The sequence below is a fragment of the Lepisosteus oculatus genome, chromosome 6 (genome assembly GCF_040954835.1).
Source record: "Lepisosteus oculatus isolate fLepOcu1 chromosome 6, fLepOcu1.hap2, whole genome shotgun sequence".
In the NCBI taxonomy this organism is placed as follows: Eukaryota; Metazoa; Chordata; class Actinopteri; order Semionotiformes; family Lepisosteidae; genus Lepisosteus; species Lepisosteus oculatus.
The window spans coordinates 48420156-48434738 of NC_090701.1; the positions used below are offsets into that span (position 1 = coordinate 48420156).

The 14583-nt window shown below is 35.0% G+C and overlaps 1 protein-coding gene across 2 annotated transcripts in view; it reads right to left on the minus strand.

Annotated features, from left to right (window-relative positions):
* Window positions 1-14583, minus strand: part of rb1cc1 (RB1-inducible coiled-coil 1) — a 65994-nt gene that overhangs the window by 29358 nt on the left and 22053 nt on the right. For both annotated transcript variants that reach the window (XM_015353655.2, XM_006633930.3), the window contains exons 9-14: window positions 5201-5385; window positions 3188-3374; window positions 3003-3084; window positions 2740-2804; window positions 812-915; window positions 60-186 (exon numbers count right to left, since the gene is read on the minus strand). In XM_015353655.2, the coding sequence (XP_015209141.1) occupies window positions 60-186; window positions 812-915; window positions 2740-2804; window positions 3003-3084; window positions 3188-3374; window positions 5201-5385 (750 nt within the window). The remainder of the gene's footprint in view (window positions 1-59; window positions 187-811; window positions 916-2739; window positions 2805-3002; window positions 3085-3187; window positions 3375-5200; window positions 5386-14583) is intronic.

Sequence of the window (14583 nt, forward strand, 5' to 3'; positions counted from 1 at the left end):
ACATTTATATAGATTTCAGAGTCAGCTGTATAAACAGTTTAAGATGAAGTATTAAGTACCTTTTGTTCACTCAGCAAGTCAGTTATGGTCTGAGACATTTCATCCACACTCTGAGCAGCTTTCACCAGTTGGTGAAGAATCTGAACATGCTGATGTAAAGGCTCAAAGTCACACAGTGTTGGAACCCTGAAAAACCAAAACATTTCTTATTTATGCCTTAAACACTTATTTCTACAAATCTGGTTACACCCAATTTTAGAATTTTGCTAAAATGAATAGCAAAAATATAATTAACAATTCAATCAGTAAAGGTTATATGTAAACCATATGTAAAGCTTTAGAATTAATGTATTAAAATGCTGAATTACATAATTGCATTAAAAATTATTATTTTCCTCCATTTACATCATGCGTCATCATACAGATCAGGCAATTATGATTCAATTCATGTTTCCTTTTGTGAGAAAAAATACAGTGCCTTGCAAAAGTATGAAGAAAGGGCCAGTATGAAAAATTATGAATTCCTGCCACACAAGTCAGAATACTTACACATACTGAAAACTTAGTTTTTGCTTGAATTTACTGTAATGTATCTTACTCTTAGATGTCATCATCTTTTCAGCATTAATCACAATTTTAACCTTAAAAATGTGTAAGCACCACTTTGTAAATGGGACACCACAGGAACGATCTGAACAGTTTACAAAGCATTATACAAAATACAAACTGCCACTGACTTCAGTATATGTAAAAATAATTTAAAAAGCAAAATTATCCTATTTGGGTAGTTCTACAATAATGCATTTTGTACCTGAGGAAAGGCTGAACCTCTGCAGGACAACAGGACTTCAGAAACTGTAGATCATTTAGGGATATATCAGGAAGTTCAAAGTCAAACTTACGAGGCTTGCGTGTCTAAAGAAAACAAAATCACAAATTTAAAAATAGAATAAATCTGAACTCACAAGAAAGAGATTAAAAGGGGAACAAGGGTAATTAAAATTTATTTTTGATACAGATGAAAATAATTGACTGTCCTGTCATAGGAAAATGTAATCCATGCTCCTTCTGTTAAGAACATTTTTTAAAAATAACTACAACCAGGCCCCACCCCAACTTGAAAAACAGAATTTTTGGTAGTAGTCAGGCCAGAAAACAAAAGAAATGTCTGAAAAGGACATTATCTCATGACACATCATTGAAAAGAAGCAGTCAAGGGTACAGGGGCACCATCAAATCAGTCAAATTTGAGAAAATATAAGTCGCAAACAACCAACCATTCTGTTACAGACAACTGATGATTAAACTGATTCCAAGTAAAAGTTCAGTGCATCTAGAACACAGAGCACACTGGTGCAGTAGTTAGCATTGCTGCCTTGCTGTGCTGGGGCACTAGGTTCAACTCTGGACCTGGGGTGTTATCTACATCGAGTCTGTTTGTTATCCCTGTGTTAGTGTGGATTTCTTCTGCGAGTCCAAGACACACTGAGTGGTTATTTGGCTTCTGGGAAGATTGGTCCTAGTGTGAATCTGTGTGTTTGTGTCTGTGTGTGCCCAGCAATGGACTGGTGTCCCATCAAGGATGTATTCTGCCTTGGGCCTGTTACTTCCTGGGACAGGCTCCAGCTCCCCTGTGACCCTGTACTGGATAATGTGGGTTAGAAAATAGATGGAAAGATGGATTGATATTATAATATGTCAATATGGTCCATTTTATGTTCCAATTTACAATGGATTATTCAGTGTGTGGAGGTTTAAGAGGAAAAGAAAGTGTTTTCTCAGATTGTGTCCCATTCAGGACCACCATCCAGCTCATCTACTTTATGTATTCTTTACATATAAGGGTAACAGGGAGGTGACTGCTTTCAAATACAATAAGAGGCTAGGTTGAAACAACCAGGTCGGTCACTGTGTGAGAGGGTAAATCATGACTTTATATACAGAGCCTGTTGCTGCAAAGGCCTCAGCAGAGTGTGAACCAAGAAGCAAGACTCAGATCCTACAAAATGCGCAGGCCAAGAACTGCAAAGATGGAAGAGGCATTGCATGCTTCTAAAAGTAAAACTGGTCCTTCAAAAGGTCTGTGTGATCGTGAAATACTTGATGGCACTTGATTGACACTTAGAGCCTTTTCCAATAGTTTCAAGTTTAGCATGTAGAAAGAGCAATCTAACACACAGTTTGCCTTTTTTAAGAACAGGCTGACATGACCTCACACTGCCAGCGACAACCCAGGTGGAATGCCATTTAAGACAGCTTTTCAGTTGTAATTAGATTGCACAGCTGCTTTTAACAATCGTGCAAAGTTACAGGACCACAGAAAATCTCAACATGTTCAGAATCCCGATGAGGTAATTTCACTGGGTGTATGATTCCTTTGTCCTCAGTTCAGTCTATTTGTCATATGTACAAGTGCAATGAAATGCCTATTTGCATGTATGCTCCAAAACAAAGTGATTAAGAAGACATCAAAACATAAACATGGAACAGCAGCATCAACAACAAGAAAGTTAAATAACATACAACTTAAATATAAGTCAGCACAAACAGGGTGGAAAAAAAATGTGCTACAGTCAGTGTTCAGCTAAGTGTGCACTGGCTTCAAATGTAATCAGAAGTGAAAAAGAAGTCTTCACAAATGTAATTAACCTGCTCAGGGTTAGAGAGTTCAAAGTAATTAGAGCGTAAATATACTTTTACTACTTTTTATTAAACTACAAACAAGCAATGCATACTTACACAAAAAGACGAAGGAGGCCAAGAGTCAAGTCCTCGAAACAAACGATTTCTGAGAAATGATTTTCCTGAAATATATAATATACAATATAAAACACACTAATATTATATTATTTAAAATCCTCTTTTAGAACCTAGCTAAAAATGGGAAGACCATTTATATGAAAAGTAAATTTAAGGAAATGAACATTAAATAACTCATTAAAAAAATCAGAACTAAAAAATTAGAAAATTAGAAACTAAAAAAACTAGGAAGTTGTACTTACTGAACAATTTCCCAAAGGTTTCCCTTTTAAGTTTTTCTGCCTCATACAGCTGTTTTCCATCCTTTACTAGAGCATTGGCCCACTGAAAATATAAAAAAAATGTAATTAGTAATTACATGCACAATCAAGCGACACTAAACTGAAACATGCAGAAATAAAAAAAAACCAAGTGTAGTAGCTCAAACCTCTCTGTAGTGTTTAATAAAAATCTTCCGCCTTACAACCTCCACAACAGCCAAACAATACATCTGGGGGACGGTGCCGAGAGCCTCTACGACTCTAACTCTCTCCAGCAGTTCTGTTAAGAGACGGAGTAAGGCCTGCAGCTTTTCCCCATCCTGATCTGCGTGAAGCATTACATAGCAACACCACCTGCGGATGCACATGGAAAAACATGATGTGCTGTCTTCACTGTGGCAAAATCTTATGTATTTATACTGTAGCTTATCTGCTTATTTTTTTCCTAAATACATTTTAACTAGGACCAGAGTATCAGAGACAGGTGAACTTGAAACTTTCTTTTATTCATCCATAATTTCTGACTGTTCTGCTATGTAAAGACTCAAAGCTGAAAACCGCAGCTTTCTTTGTTTCTCTTTTGACTGCTTAAAAGAGGGAAATAATTTCTTTTTAACTCTCAAATCACTGCTGTACCTGTCAAGTAAGTAGAAACCAAGCCAATTTTTGGTTTGCCAAAGAAAATACCATAAGCTTTCAGTAAAGATTCAATCCAGTCTGTTGCACTACTTCAATTTAAAAAAAAAAACAAATGTTGTATTAGATTATATAGTCAATAAATGTTGGGAAACTGCACATAAGTTAGTATTACTATATCTGTGGAATTCCACATATTTTTAATTTGTCTCAATTACACTGAGAGAAGCACAATCGACATGATAAATTTTAATGAAAATTGACCAACCTTCTGAAAATATGTTTTGGAGATGTTTGACCACTCCTCTTTAAAATGTACCCCTTCTTAGCAATCATGGTTTCACATTCCTGACCCCAGTGGTTCCCAAACTTTTGTTTGTTGTGTAACACCGCCTTAACATGTTAACGAGTACCCTCCATTCACAAATGTTGTAATTCTAATAACATTCTGATACTATAATTACAAAGTAAATGACTGCAAATGATCAACAACATACAAAATCATTAGATTTTTTGGGGACACAATGAAAAATGGGTTGGTATTTACATGCGTTTTAAAAGGGTGTAGTATGTTAACTTATTGAAAAGTTCTGTTTAATTCCAAAAAACAAAAGGAGATGCTAAGAAATGCAATGGATTGCTGCTATATCCCTTTTGGCATTAGACTAAAGCATTTTACTATATAAAGCACTTGTTGGACAAAATGCAACTTCAACTTATGAAGGTGGCATGGCAGTGGATTACAGGCAAACCATGTGTGCTGCTTCTTATATTACAGACAGAGGCCTGAGCACAGCTTGCATCCCAGCACCTTTTTTATTACAAATGAAGCTAAACTTGAACTTTGAAAAATTGCCATAAAAATATAACGCAAGGTGCATGTACTGTTATAAGCAGGTGAGCAAATGACAAACACAGACCTTCAATTTAAAGAGAAAAAAAACAGATTTCTAACAGTTTTTGCAAAAATAATATGACTCATATTAACCAGCCAATATTTACAATATATTCTATTATATGTTATATATATATCATTTATATAGAAAGCCTTGTTCTCTATATAGAGCAATAAAATTCACATATAAATTATTTTTAAAAAATTGATATTCAGCAGCCAAGAACTATCCTACAAATTGTGCTTCCTCTGAGATTCTCACAGCATTACATAGCACGTGTTCATCTGTTGTTATTGACTATTTTTTCCCTCAACGAATCTACTATTTGGCATCAACTGATTCCTTTCTACCATATGGTGACCTAACAATAATAATGAAAAATCTTTAGAAATCCTGAAATCACCAGCAAGTGCTGTTACCAGAATGGAACTTATGGTTCATCCTTCAAATAAACATATATGAATTCAAATCTGTCTTCCTTTTTTGTCCAAATAAAATACTGATTTGTGCATTATTAGCATACTGTGCAAATCTATAAAACTATTTCAAAGGGTCTGGCTTCCTGTGAGTTTAACTGCAAAAGTACAGTGAAAACATACCATCTCTCCTGTGCAATATTTCACTATCTAGTAAAATACACATACTTACTTCAGTCTCACTTGTAGATTGTTTGTAAGCTCCTGTTTGGCAGTGGTGCATTTCTGCTTTATGTCCAATAGTTTCCTGTGATTGGTCAACATTATCATCAATTGGTTTGCATGACTCAAACAAAGGTCAGGCAGCACTGAGGTGTCCTTCAGGTTTTCAGCCCTCTTCTGATTAGCTAAAAATCCCTAAATAATAAACACAGATGTGACAATTGGGGATAGCGAGGTAATTGGCATCAACAGTAATTGAATGTAATTCTAATTAGTGATATAACCGAATAGCAAAAGCATACCAAATACTACTTGCAATAACAGTCTTGGCTTGTATTAATCCTAAATCCTTGTGTTAAAACACATCATAACTTCCAGAGATCAAACCTTTTTTGGGCAGATGTAAAAATATATTTGATCAGGAAAAGGTAGAAATGCATTTGGGCCAAACACTACGCATTAAGTTGTGGTTGAGCTCCTTGCAGTCCTGCATTGTAAATGTAGAAAAAATGCAGCCTGTAATCTGTCATCTATTCTTTATATGGCGATTAGGGACTATATTATCATGCAGTAAGCAAAGATCAACATGCCTACCAGAAAAGTCTATAAACCAGGGGAAAACCAAACACATCACTAGTGAAATGAGAAATGAAATCAGATCTGAAAGTTTTAAGAAAACATGGGTTTTAAGAATTCCTCAGAGAGGAACTGTGTTATTTATGGAGAAAAGGATTATCTTTCAGTTAAATGTAATGTGACCCTTAGTAAAATAATATTTAAATAACCGTTGTGGAAAAAATGTAAAACTCAACGTAAATTAATAACAATCCAACAAAAAGAAACCAGCCTGGAAGTGTGTGGTAAGCCACCAAATTCAAGTATTGTATAATCTCTACAGCTTTCAACGGTCTCAAAATTCTGTTAAAGCTGGCTGTTTTGAAGAAAAGGGTGGATGAAATCCTCAAATTAATCATCTGGTAAAAACCCAATGGGTTGGGCTGAATGTCTTCCTTTGATTCTTTATGCTCTTACACTGTTCAGCCAGTTTCATACAAAGTTTAGCTGTCAGTTCTAGACAAGTTTACACTAAATGACACAAGGTTAACACTAAATTCTTGGCAATGCAAACATTTTTCCTGCGTAGTACAAGTGGAATATTATGTACAAAATGTTCGCCAAGTAGACAAGCATTATACATCTTTGAAAAAACACAAAGATAGACTGTTCTAATTCAGGGGGGCTCAATCCTGGTCCTGGAGACCTGTTGTGTTCTCCATTTCAACTCCAGTCTCAACTTTTTACTTTTTACCGTAATTTGACCAATTTATTACCTTCTCCTTAAAAGAAAATTTAAAGAAAATCTACAGACACGCTAGACCTCCATGACCAATATTGGACACCCAGCTCTAAACAGACATATGATGAGAGATACATTCTGTATTTGTGTGCTTCTTCAATAAACTTCTATATATTTAGAAACAGCTGAAAAAACAGCTTACAGATTTCAGTTGTAGGTGTACAATATTTTACAGCCAGAGAAGAAATGTATCTTTATTATTGCCAGAATATAACACCAAGATTAAAAAGAAAAGTACATAAAATAACACAAACATTAAGTATTAAAATATATACACTGCTGTGCAACTGTTTCATACATTTTGAATTGTTCATTTCAAAATTCATTCCACATGTTTTCCTTTACACAGAAACAATTCTATGGAGATTTTCCACTGATATTCTAGCTATTTTGTTTAAAGCCAACAGTTCATTTCGACAGATCTGGATTTCGCAGCACAAAAAATTGCTTTTAGAGAGGGGAGAGAGTGTAGAGAGGGGCACCTGGCTACCTGTTCTGTGGCTTCTAATTTGCAAAATTCAAGTTAATAGACAAACACCCACAGTAAACACCTCAAGCGCTGGAACAGTCACTCTAGGGGCCAACCATTTCATCAGTGCCCTCAGTGGAAGGGGCCTGGTTTTCAAGGCTTAATTTATCCCACAAAAAAACAGTACAACAGGACTGGTAAAGACACAGAGATAAAATCTTTTCACTAAATCACTAATAAACTAACTACAGTGTGCAGATTCTAGATGTTCATGAAGGAAATGCATTTGGATGTTTAATAACATTTAAAATTCTAATATTGAAACAATACAAGTTGAGAGAAAGACTACCAAGTTGCTCCCTAACTTTACTTATAGTTCGAGGGCAGCCAGACTACACAGTGATACTGATTGCGTCCCGGGACTTCACTGCCCTACGTGCCAGACTTGAGCCCTGTTAAAACACCTGTGCAACAGAGTAAGGTGACAAGTGGCATCTAGGCCTCAGATGTCAGTGAAGTCTATGCTTTAGAAGAAGAACGGGACAGAATCCCAAGACAAGACAACATGAGCATCACTGTACAAAGCACGCATTGTAGCCAGCTTGTATTGCTTCTTGCTGTGGCCACACACACTACCAGCTGTGACTTTTATAGTATCGCCCTTGTTGATCATCCCAGGTGATGATTAATGTCAATCGGAATAATTAATTTACTCTTATGTTTGTTCAATAAAATCCCAGAGCTCTTACAACACAAAAACATATCTTTTTGATGTTTGTCATTTTGTTGCAGTTATAGATCAGATGTTTTTAAACAAAATATTATTTTAATATTCTATCGACCAGAGGTTGGCAATCTACGATACACATGCAGTTATAGGTACAAAAAGGGATTTTCAAAGCTAAACTAAAGCAGCATGTGTAATAAACATTCTAATAAATAAAACTGTAAAACTATAAAACTATTCTTCTGTTCTGTAAACCTCTACAACATGCAATCAAAGCTCTTTGGCATATAAAAAATAATTCACTTGGTTTATTTACTGCATTATTTTGAGCAGGGCTAGCCTAGTGTTATCACAGGAAACCGTGCAATTCATGCCACTGATAATATTTTTCACAATTAAGTGTAAAGTCAAACATTTTGGACAAAATGGCGGTCGATATGAAAGCAAAGTTAGATGTCTGCTCATTTAGTGCTTATGAGAGACAGATATAGGTACATTCAACATAAAGACCATGCAGTTTCGCACTATGTTGTGAGAGTGTCATTTCTCATACATCAAATGCATGTCATCAATGACATTTTTAGACAAATCACGCTAAACACTTCAAAGATACAATCAAGATCTTTTTGCAAGAGAAAAATTACCATGAACTGCAAGATTAAAAATGGGTTGGAAACCTACTGTTTCTGACATAACTATACATATGAATGAAATTACCAGCGACACAGAGATTTTTTTGACGTTTCAATGAGTGTTAAGGATTTTGAAATTCTGCTAATTTAATTACAGAGGCCACTGAATGCAATCACAGCATCACTATCATGACGTGCTTAAAGTCCCTGTCAGTGATATTTGTCTACTTAAAGAAGCATTTTAACTACTCTTGGCAAATGGATAAACTTACCTCTGGAAACAGGTACTTTCTCTGTACTTCCCATAGCCAGCTAACAACTGAACACCCAGAGTCTTGTGTACTGCTGGAAGTGTCAAGCTACGACACTGAGACTGAAGAACTCAGTAACGCAATACATCACACTAAATAGTAAGATCTGCATCTTAATTTATTAATTTTAGATATTATTATATTTTAATATTTGTATTAATCAAAATGTAAGTAAGGGTATTGTTGAAATTATTGTAGAAATTAGTATCAATGCCATGCAAATCCTTAAACCAAGAGCAGGAGCTAACTCTTGGTCCGCACCTTCTGAAAGCTGCCTAGCCCTAGCTACAGATGCTTCATGTACCTGAACTTGGAATTCTGCATAAAATGCACAATACTAAACAGAACTAATATATAAAAAGACATACGGCATTCTTCACAGAGTAAACCTGCTAAAATGTCAAAAGCCCTGTGGTTTATGAGGAAGTGAAATGACAGCTCCAAGGCACATCAGTTGAGATTTTCAGAAAAATATTTAAGTCTTGCATGTCTAAAATAAAACCATACAAAGAACATTAACTCAGCAGTTGGGACCATAAGCAAGACTTCCATTTACAGGGCATGTAGCCAAGTAAAGGACTACAGCAGTATTCATTTCCACCAGCAGTCAAATAATAATAGGTTCCACTGAGCAATGCTCATGTCTTTAATAAAGTAACAGAAGACATAAATTTTCACCCTCGGTTAAACAATCTGTGCCATGTAACATTCTAAAAACATTGTTATGGAACAAGTGATAGGTTTATTCCCTGCTGAAAAGAGAAGAAAGAAAACACAACGCTTAGGCTGTGGAGCCTTCTTCGGGTCAAAACATTATGGTGGTATTCATAACAGGATAGCATACATTTATACCATGACACCTCATTATCTCTGAATTCAAAAGTATGATTTAATCAATGTGAATGTAAACAGAAATCAGATCAATCTTTGAATTACATTATTTTTGACTATTAAAAACACAACTTGAAAAATCACCATACAAAAGCACAAGATGTAACTGTATAAATATGACAGATTTTGGGTGCATATTCTATGAAACATTAAAATGAAACCTTTGCATTAAGTATTAGATTTGTATTTAGCTTTAATAGCATACTTTGCTCTATCTACATAGAGAGACATATCTTTAAATATGATGATAAGATACATATGTACTGTATAGATCCAATACACTTGAATCCAAGTGTGGGGCTGAGAAGTCCTGGAGATACTTCTGCCATGGCAGAGGATCAAACTCGTTCTTAATGGAAGCCAGGGAACAAATGGTTCAATTTTGTTGATCAATCCTAACCTACATATCTTCTGCAGGTGAGAGGAAACTGGACTTATTCAAAACCAGAACACTGGGAACACAAGCAAGCTCTGCATAGAGAGGTGCCACTAACATTCCAGGAATGTACATGTAGGGAACTACACCAAGTGGTTGTGTCTATACAATGAAATTCTGTTGCTTTTAGCAAAACATACTAACATGAACATATAAAATGAATATACTGATTTTTTAATAAAACTTCTCATTCTTTAATTCTAAAACTATCTTCAATTATATTGCATGTCTGCACATGCCACATGTCCTGCAGATTGAGGCTTCTACCACAATTTTGATTTCCCTTACTTTGCATGGTACACAGATGACTGAAGCAGTCATGTATTAAATTTTCTTTTTGATAGACTTGTTTTTCTAGTGTTAAACACCTGACCCATTCTTAAACAGTTTTGTGGGTGTCTGAAACAGCATATAACAGATTCAATTGGTATATATATTGTAAAATATACATGATATGACTGAACAGCAGTCAGCGATGTGTTATCTTTCTACAATTCATTATTCCATTGCTGGAAAGACAAAAAAAAAAACAGTTTTAACAGTTTAGCTCACAAATTATTTTCAAGGCTTTACAAAATAGTTTAAACATGACCAAGTATGTATGTGTTAAAAAACAGGAGTGACACATCAGTGACACATGGGGAGGTCAATGGATAGAGTGATCTTGTTTTTAAATAACACAAATATGCTACTTGACAGAGTTCATTGCTTGGAATATCAAACAATTGAAAACTTTAATATTTCAAGATGTGTTCTGTTTGTATCTATCAGTTATGCAACAATACGGTGGATATGACATGCTGGATAGATACCAATGCAAAACAAAAAGGCAGTGACTAATGTGTTTTTATAAGAAGCATTCAAGCAAACAGCAGACAACCTGAAGGAATACTGAGGAAAATACCGCCGGGGCAGCTTACAAAGGGCAGTTTACAAAGCCTGGACTGTCATTTCTGAAAAATATGTGATTAGCTAATGATGTAAAACTGTATAATGTAACGGTGAATATATCACCAGAGCATGTGCTCCCTCTGGAGGCAATCCTAGAAGCAAAAACACAGATTTCCCCAGAAAAAATGCTTTGTAAAGTTATTGATAATCAAATGATCTTGAACAGTTTTGGGATTCAAATACAATTTTACTGCTGAGCCTTAGATGTCCCATGATTTCACCCCAATTACACCCTTAACATTTTAAAAACTTAGCTCAAACTCTCTTGTTAAACTCACTTATTGTAGACTTAAAAGGGATTTATCTCCTTTAGCCTGCTTTTATACAAAATTCACTGAGACCAGGAATCATTCATGTTGCTCATTTTCCAACTGTATTTTTGTGTATTTCTATGTATATTATTTTTGTGGTATGGTGCTCAAACACAATAAATTGTCGAAATCCAAATGTACTGCTTCTTAAAATGCTATTTTGTAAATATATCACTTCCATAATTTCATGCTTAAAAGTAGAAAGTAAGAAAAAGAATACATAAATAAAAATATTTTTCTCATCTTTCTTTGTACTTTCCAGCATGGATTTAACCTGTACTTTTTCCTTTAAATTTATCTCCATAGTTTTACAAATAAGTTAAGACTGGTGTAAAGCTTCCTCGTTAACTTCTGTCCTAATTTTATGTTACAATAGTGTTACTTTTGCAATTCTTCATTCTTTGGGTATAGCTGTAAATCATAGCATGTGCTGACATATCCTCATTAATTGTCTACAAAGAACACCCCTCAATTTCTTAGGTACAATCTAAGTTTTAATTTGCTTCCTTTTTACTTTTTTACCTAACTACTCTATTAAACTTTTTAGACTATATGTTCATTTTTATTATGGTCTTATTAAAGTTTAGAAATTTACAGATACAACAGTAAATGTTTATTACTGCATAAATACATTAACAGAAAAGAGGAATATATATATAATGAGTTGTGGTGTGATGTGAAATTATGCAAAAAAGAACAAGTATCTCAATATAAAAGTAATCAATGCAGTCTATCATTTTCCACCATTATCCGACAAATTTGAAACACATACTACATTTTCATTGTTTCTCTATAGATAATTTTTATTGACTTTATACAGTCTGACAAATTGAAAAAACATTTTAATTGATATTAAAGCACCGCCTGCTCTTTGGAACTATGCATTATTTTTCATTAAAGAAATAAAACTGTATAAAAGGTTCATACTTTCTTGACAAAGGTCCAGCTAAAGAAACAGTGCCTGAAATATTGTGGATGATGGGGCCATTTTGGCCCATATACTGCAATCATAAAACATACAGCAACAGCTAGAGGTTAATTTTGTGCTGAAAAGTTAAACAAAAAAAGTCTGTGGACTTTTTATTCAGGGTTTAAGGTGCTTTTGAGGAAGTGATTTCTCAAAAGAGACGCTTATATTCTTCTGAAGGATACGGTTAATTGTTTTGATGCATGAAAACAGGATTGACCCTGGCTATACAGAAACCACATTCCAGTTAATCCCTTGAGGAAATAAGGGACAAAACAAACCTGTTTTAAATTTTCTGGATTTAAAAGGACACTGGGAAGAGGAGGTTGCACCACCTTGGGGAAACTACAGGAAGAACAAACTCTTTCCTTCCTCCATTTATTATTAAATGGATGTGTACTTATTGTAAAAGCTGGTTTGTGCATTTGTGTGTATGGAGTCTGCGTGTTCTTGCTGTGGCTCACTGGTTTAACAGAGTCTGAAATAATCACCATAGGCTATGACAGCTGCTAGATTTCGCAACTGTTAAAAAATTCCTGGCTGGCTATTTTAACTTGAAACTGTCAGCTTCCTCAATCCTCTGGTCATTCCACAATTCCCATCAGAACAAAGCTCACCAAAAATAGGTGTTACATTTTTTTGCATTTAAATCACATTGTTATTCCTGCAGGGCAATGTTTATGAATATGTTTAGAGTTTTTATACATTCATTATTATATATGTTTGCCGCTTTCCATCCTTTTTCTGATTGATTTTCATGCTGCCGTGTCATTCAGGATGATGGGGACAAACTCAAAGACCGACTTTTCAACTACATTTTATTTAAAAATAACAGAAATTAGGAAATGGGAAAAAACTTCCATGAATTTAAATTTGAATTTAAAGAAGTGGGTACTGTCAAGCAGCACATCATTCTAACCAAATTATTGCCAACAGTTCAGACATGCTAGTACGGAGATTTACTCTTTACATGCTGTCAGAGAAAACAACTTTATCTTCAATGATTCTTCTTTCTTCCCCACTGAGTTACACCACATTCCAGAATTTCTTTCTAAATTGATTTGTGAAAGGGAAGTAACGGTTTATTCTCTCCATGATAAAATATGAAAACGTAGTGTTTACACAGAGGTAATTCTGTTTATTTCTTTATTAAACACTATATCTATTCCTTTGTGTTCACTGTGTGATTTAATCCTGAGAATCCTGCATCTCTGTGCCCAACTGAAGAAAGCAGGGGTCTCCAAGTAAACATTAACAAATAATTTAAAATGGTGTAACCCACAAACATTGTACATTAAATGTTGCGCTCATAATGATCCACTTAATTACGATTTGGCATCTAGTACAGAAACCCACAAAATCCAAAATAATGGTGTTCCTACTCTCTAATTAGCTATAGGCGATTTCCCTTTCTGTTATCCATTTGGAGAAATAAAGGGATTCACATTCTGGATGATCTTTTCTTTTGTTCTAGAACTTGAAAGGACTCGATATGAGCTTTATTCCTCCATTCTGCAATGCATGGCTATGGCACCCCTAGGGGACTAGGCTGTCTACACACCCTGTGAGTAATGTACTGTATATTAAGGGCAGGCTTATTCTGGTTATGTTTTTTTTTTGCTAGAGGCTTCGTATAAACCTTTAGCAGCTGTGAGTATTTGGAAGAGATTTAAAATTGGATATGAAAAAAACACCAAGAACTATAAAAAGTCAGCTTCCAAAACTCAGTCATTAAATGATTCACTTTTCTTCTCAGACTGTTTGACCCCTGATAGAAGCTACTATGCAGAATATGTCCCAAAGCCCTTATGTACATACTGTCCATGGGGTGATGTGGGCACCCTGTTTTGGCACCAGATTTGACTAAGTTTTGGAAAGTTACCTTCATAAACTACCCTAAACAAGGATTTTCTTTGCTTTCACTAAGTAATCTTACTAAATAATTTGGTTCTGGCCTCTCTGAGCTGCCAAAATGCATCTGGTTGGCTAGACTCATTGCACTTAAGATTCTGCCACTGCATTAGGAACATATGTATCTACTCTCCAAACACTGCAGGACTCTGTCCTCTCTCAACATTAATCATATGAAACTCTCTACTGCTCAGATTGTGTCTCTATTATTTCAAAATAATAGATAATTAAAATATTATTTGGTAGAATCCCATGGATGCGGGGTGTATGGTTTTGTGCTCGATTTATGTTTTTGGAAAAATTTAAATGATTAAATTCTGGCTCATGAGAAAAAAAACAAGCAGACAGTGTCTTGGAGGATAAGATTAAGGAGGGTGGGATTCAATACCAGCATTGATAAAATAGATGAATGTGGGAATAAACAAATGGA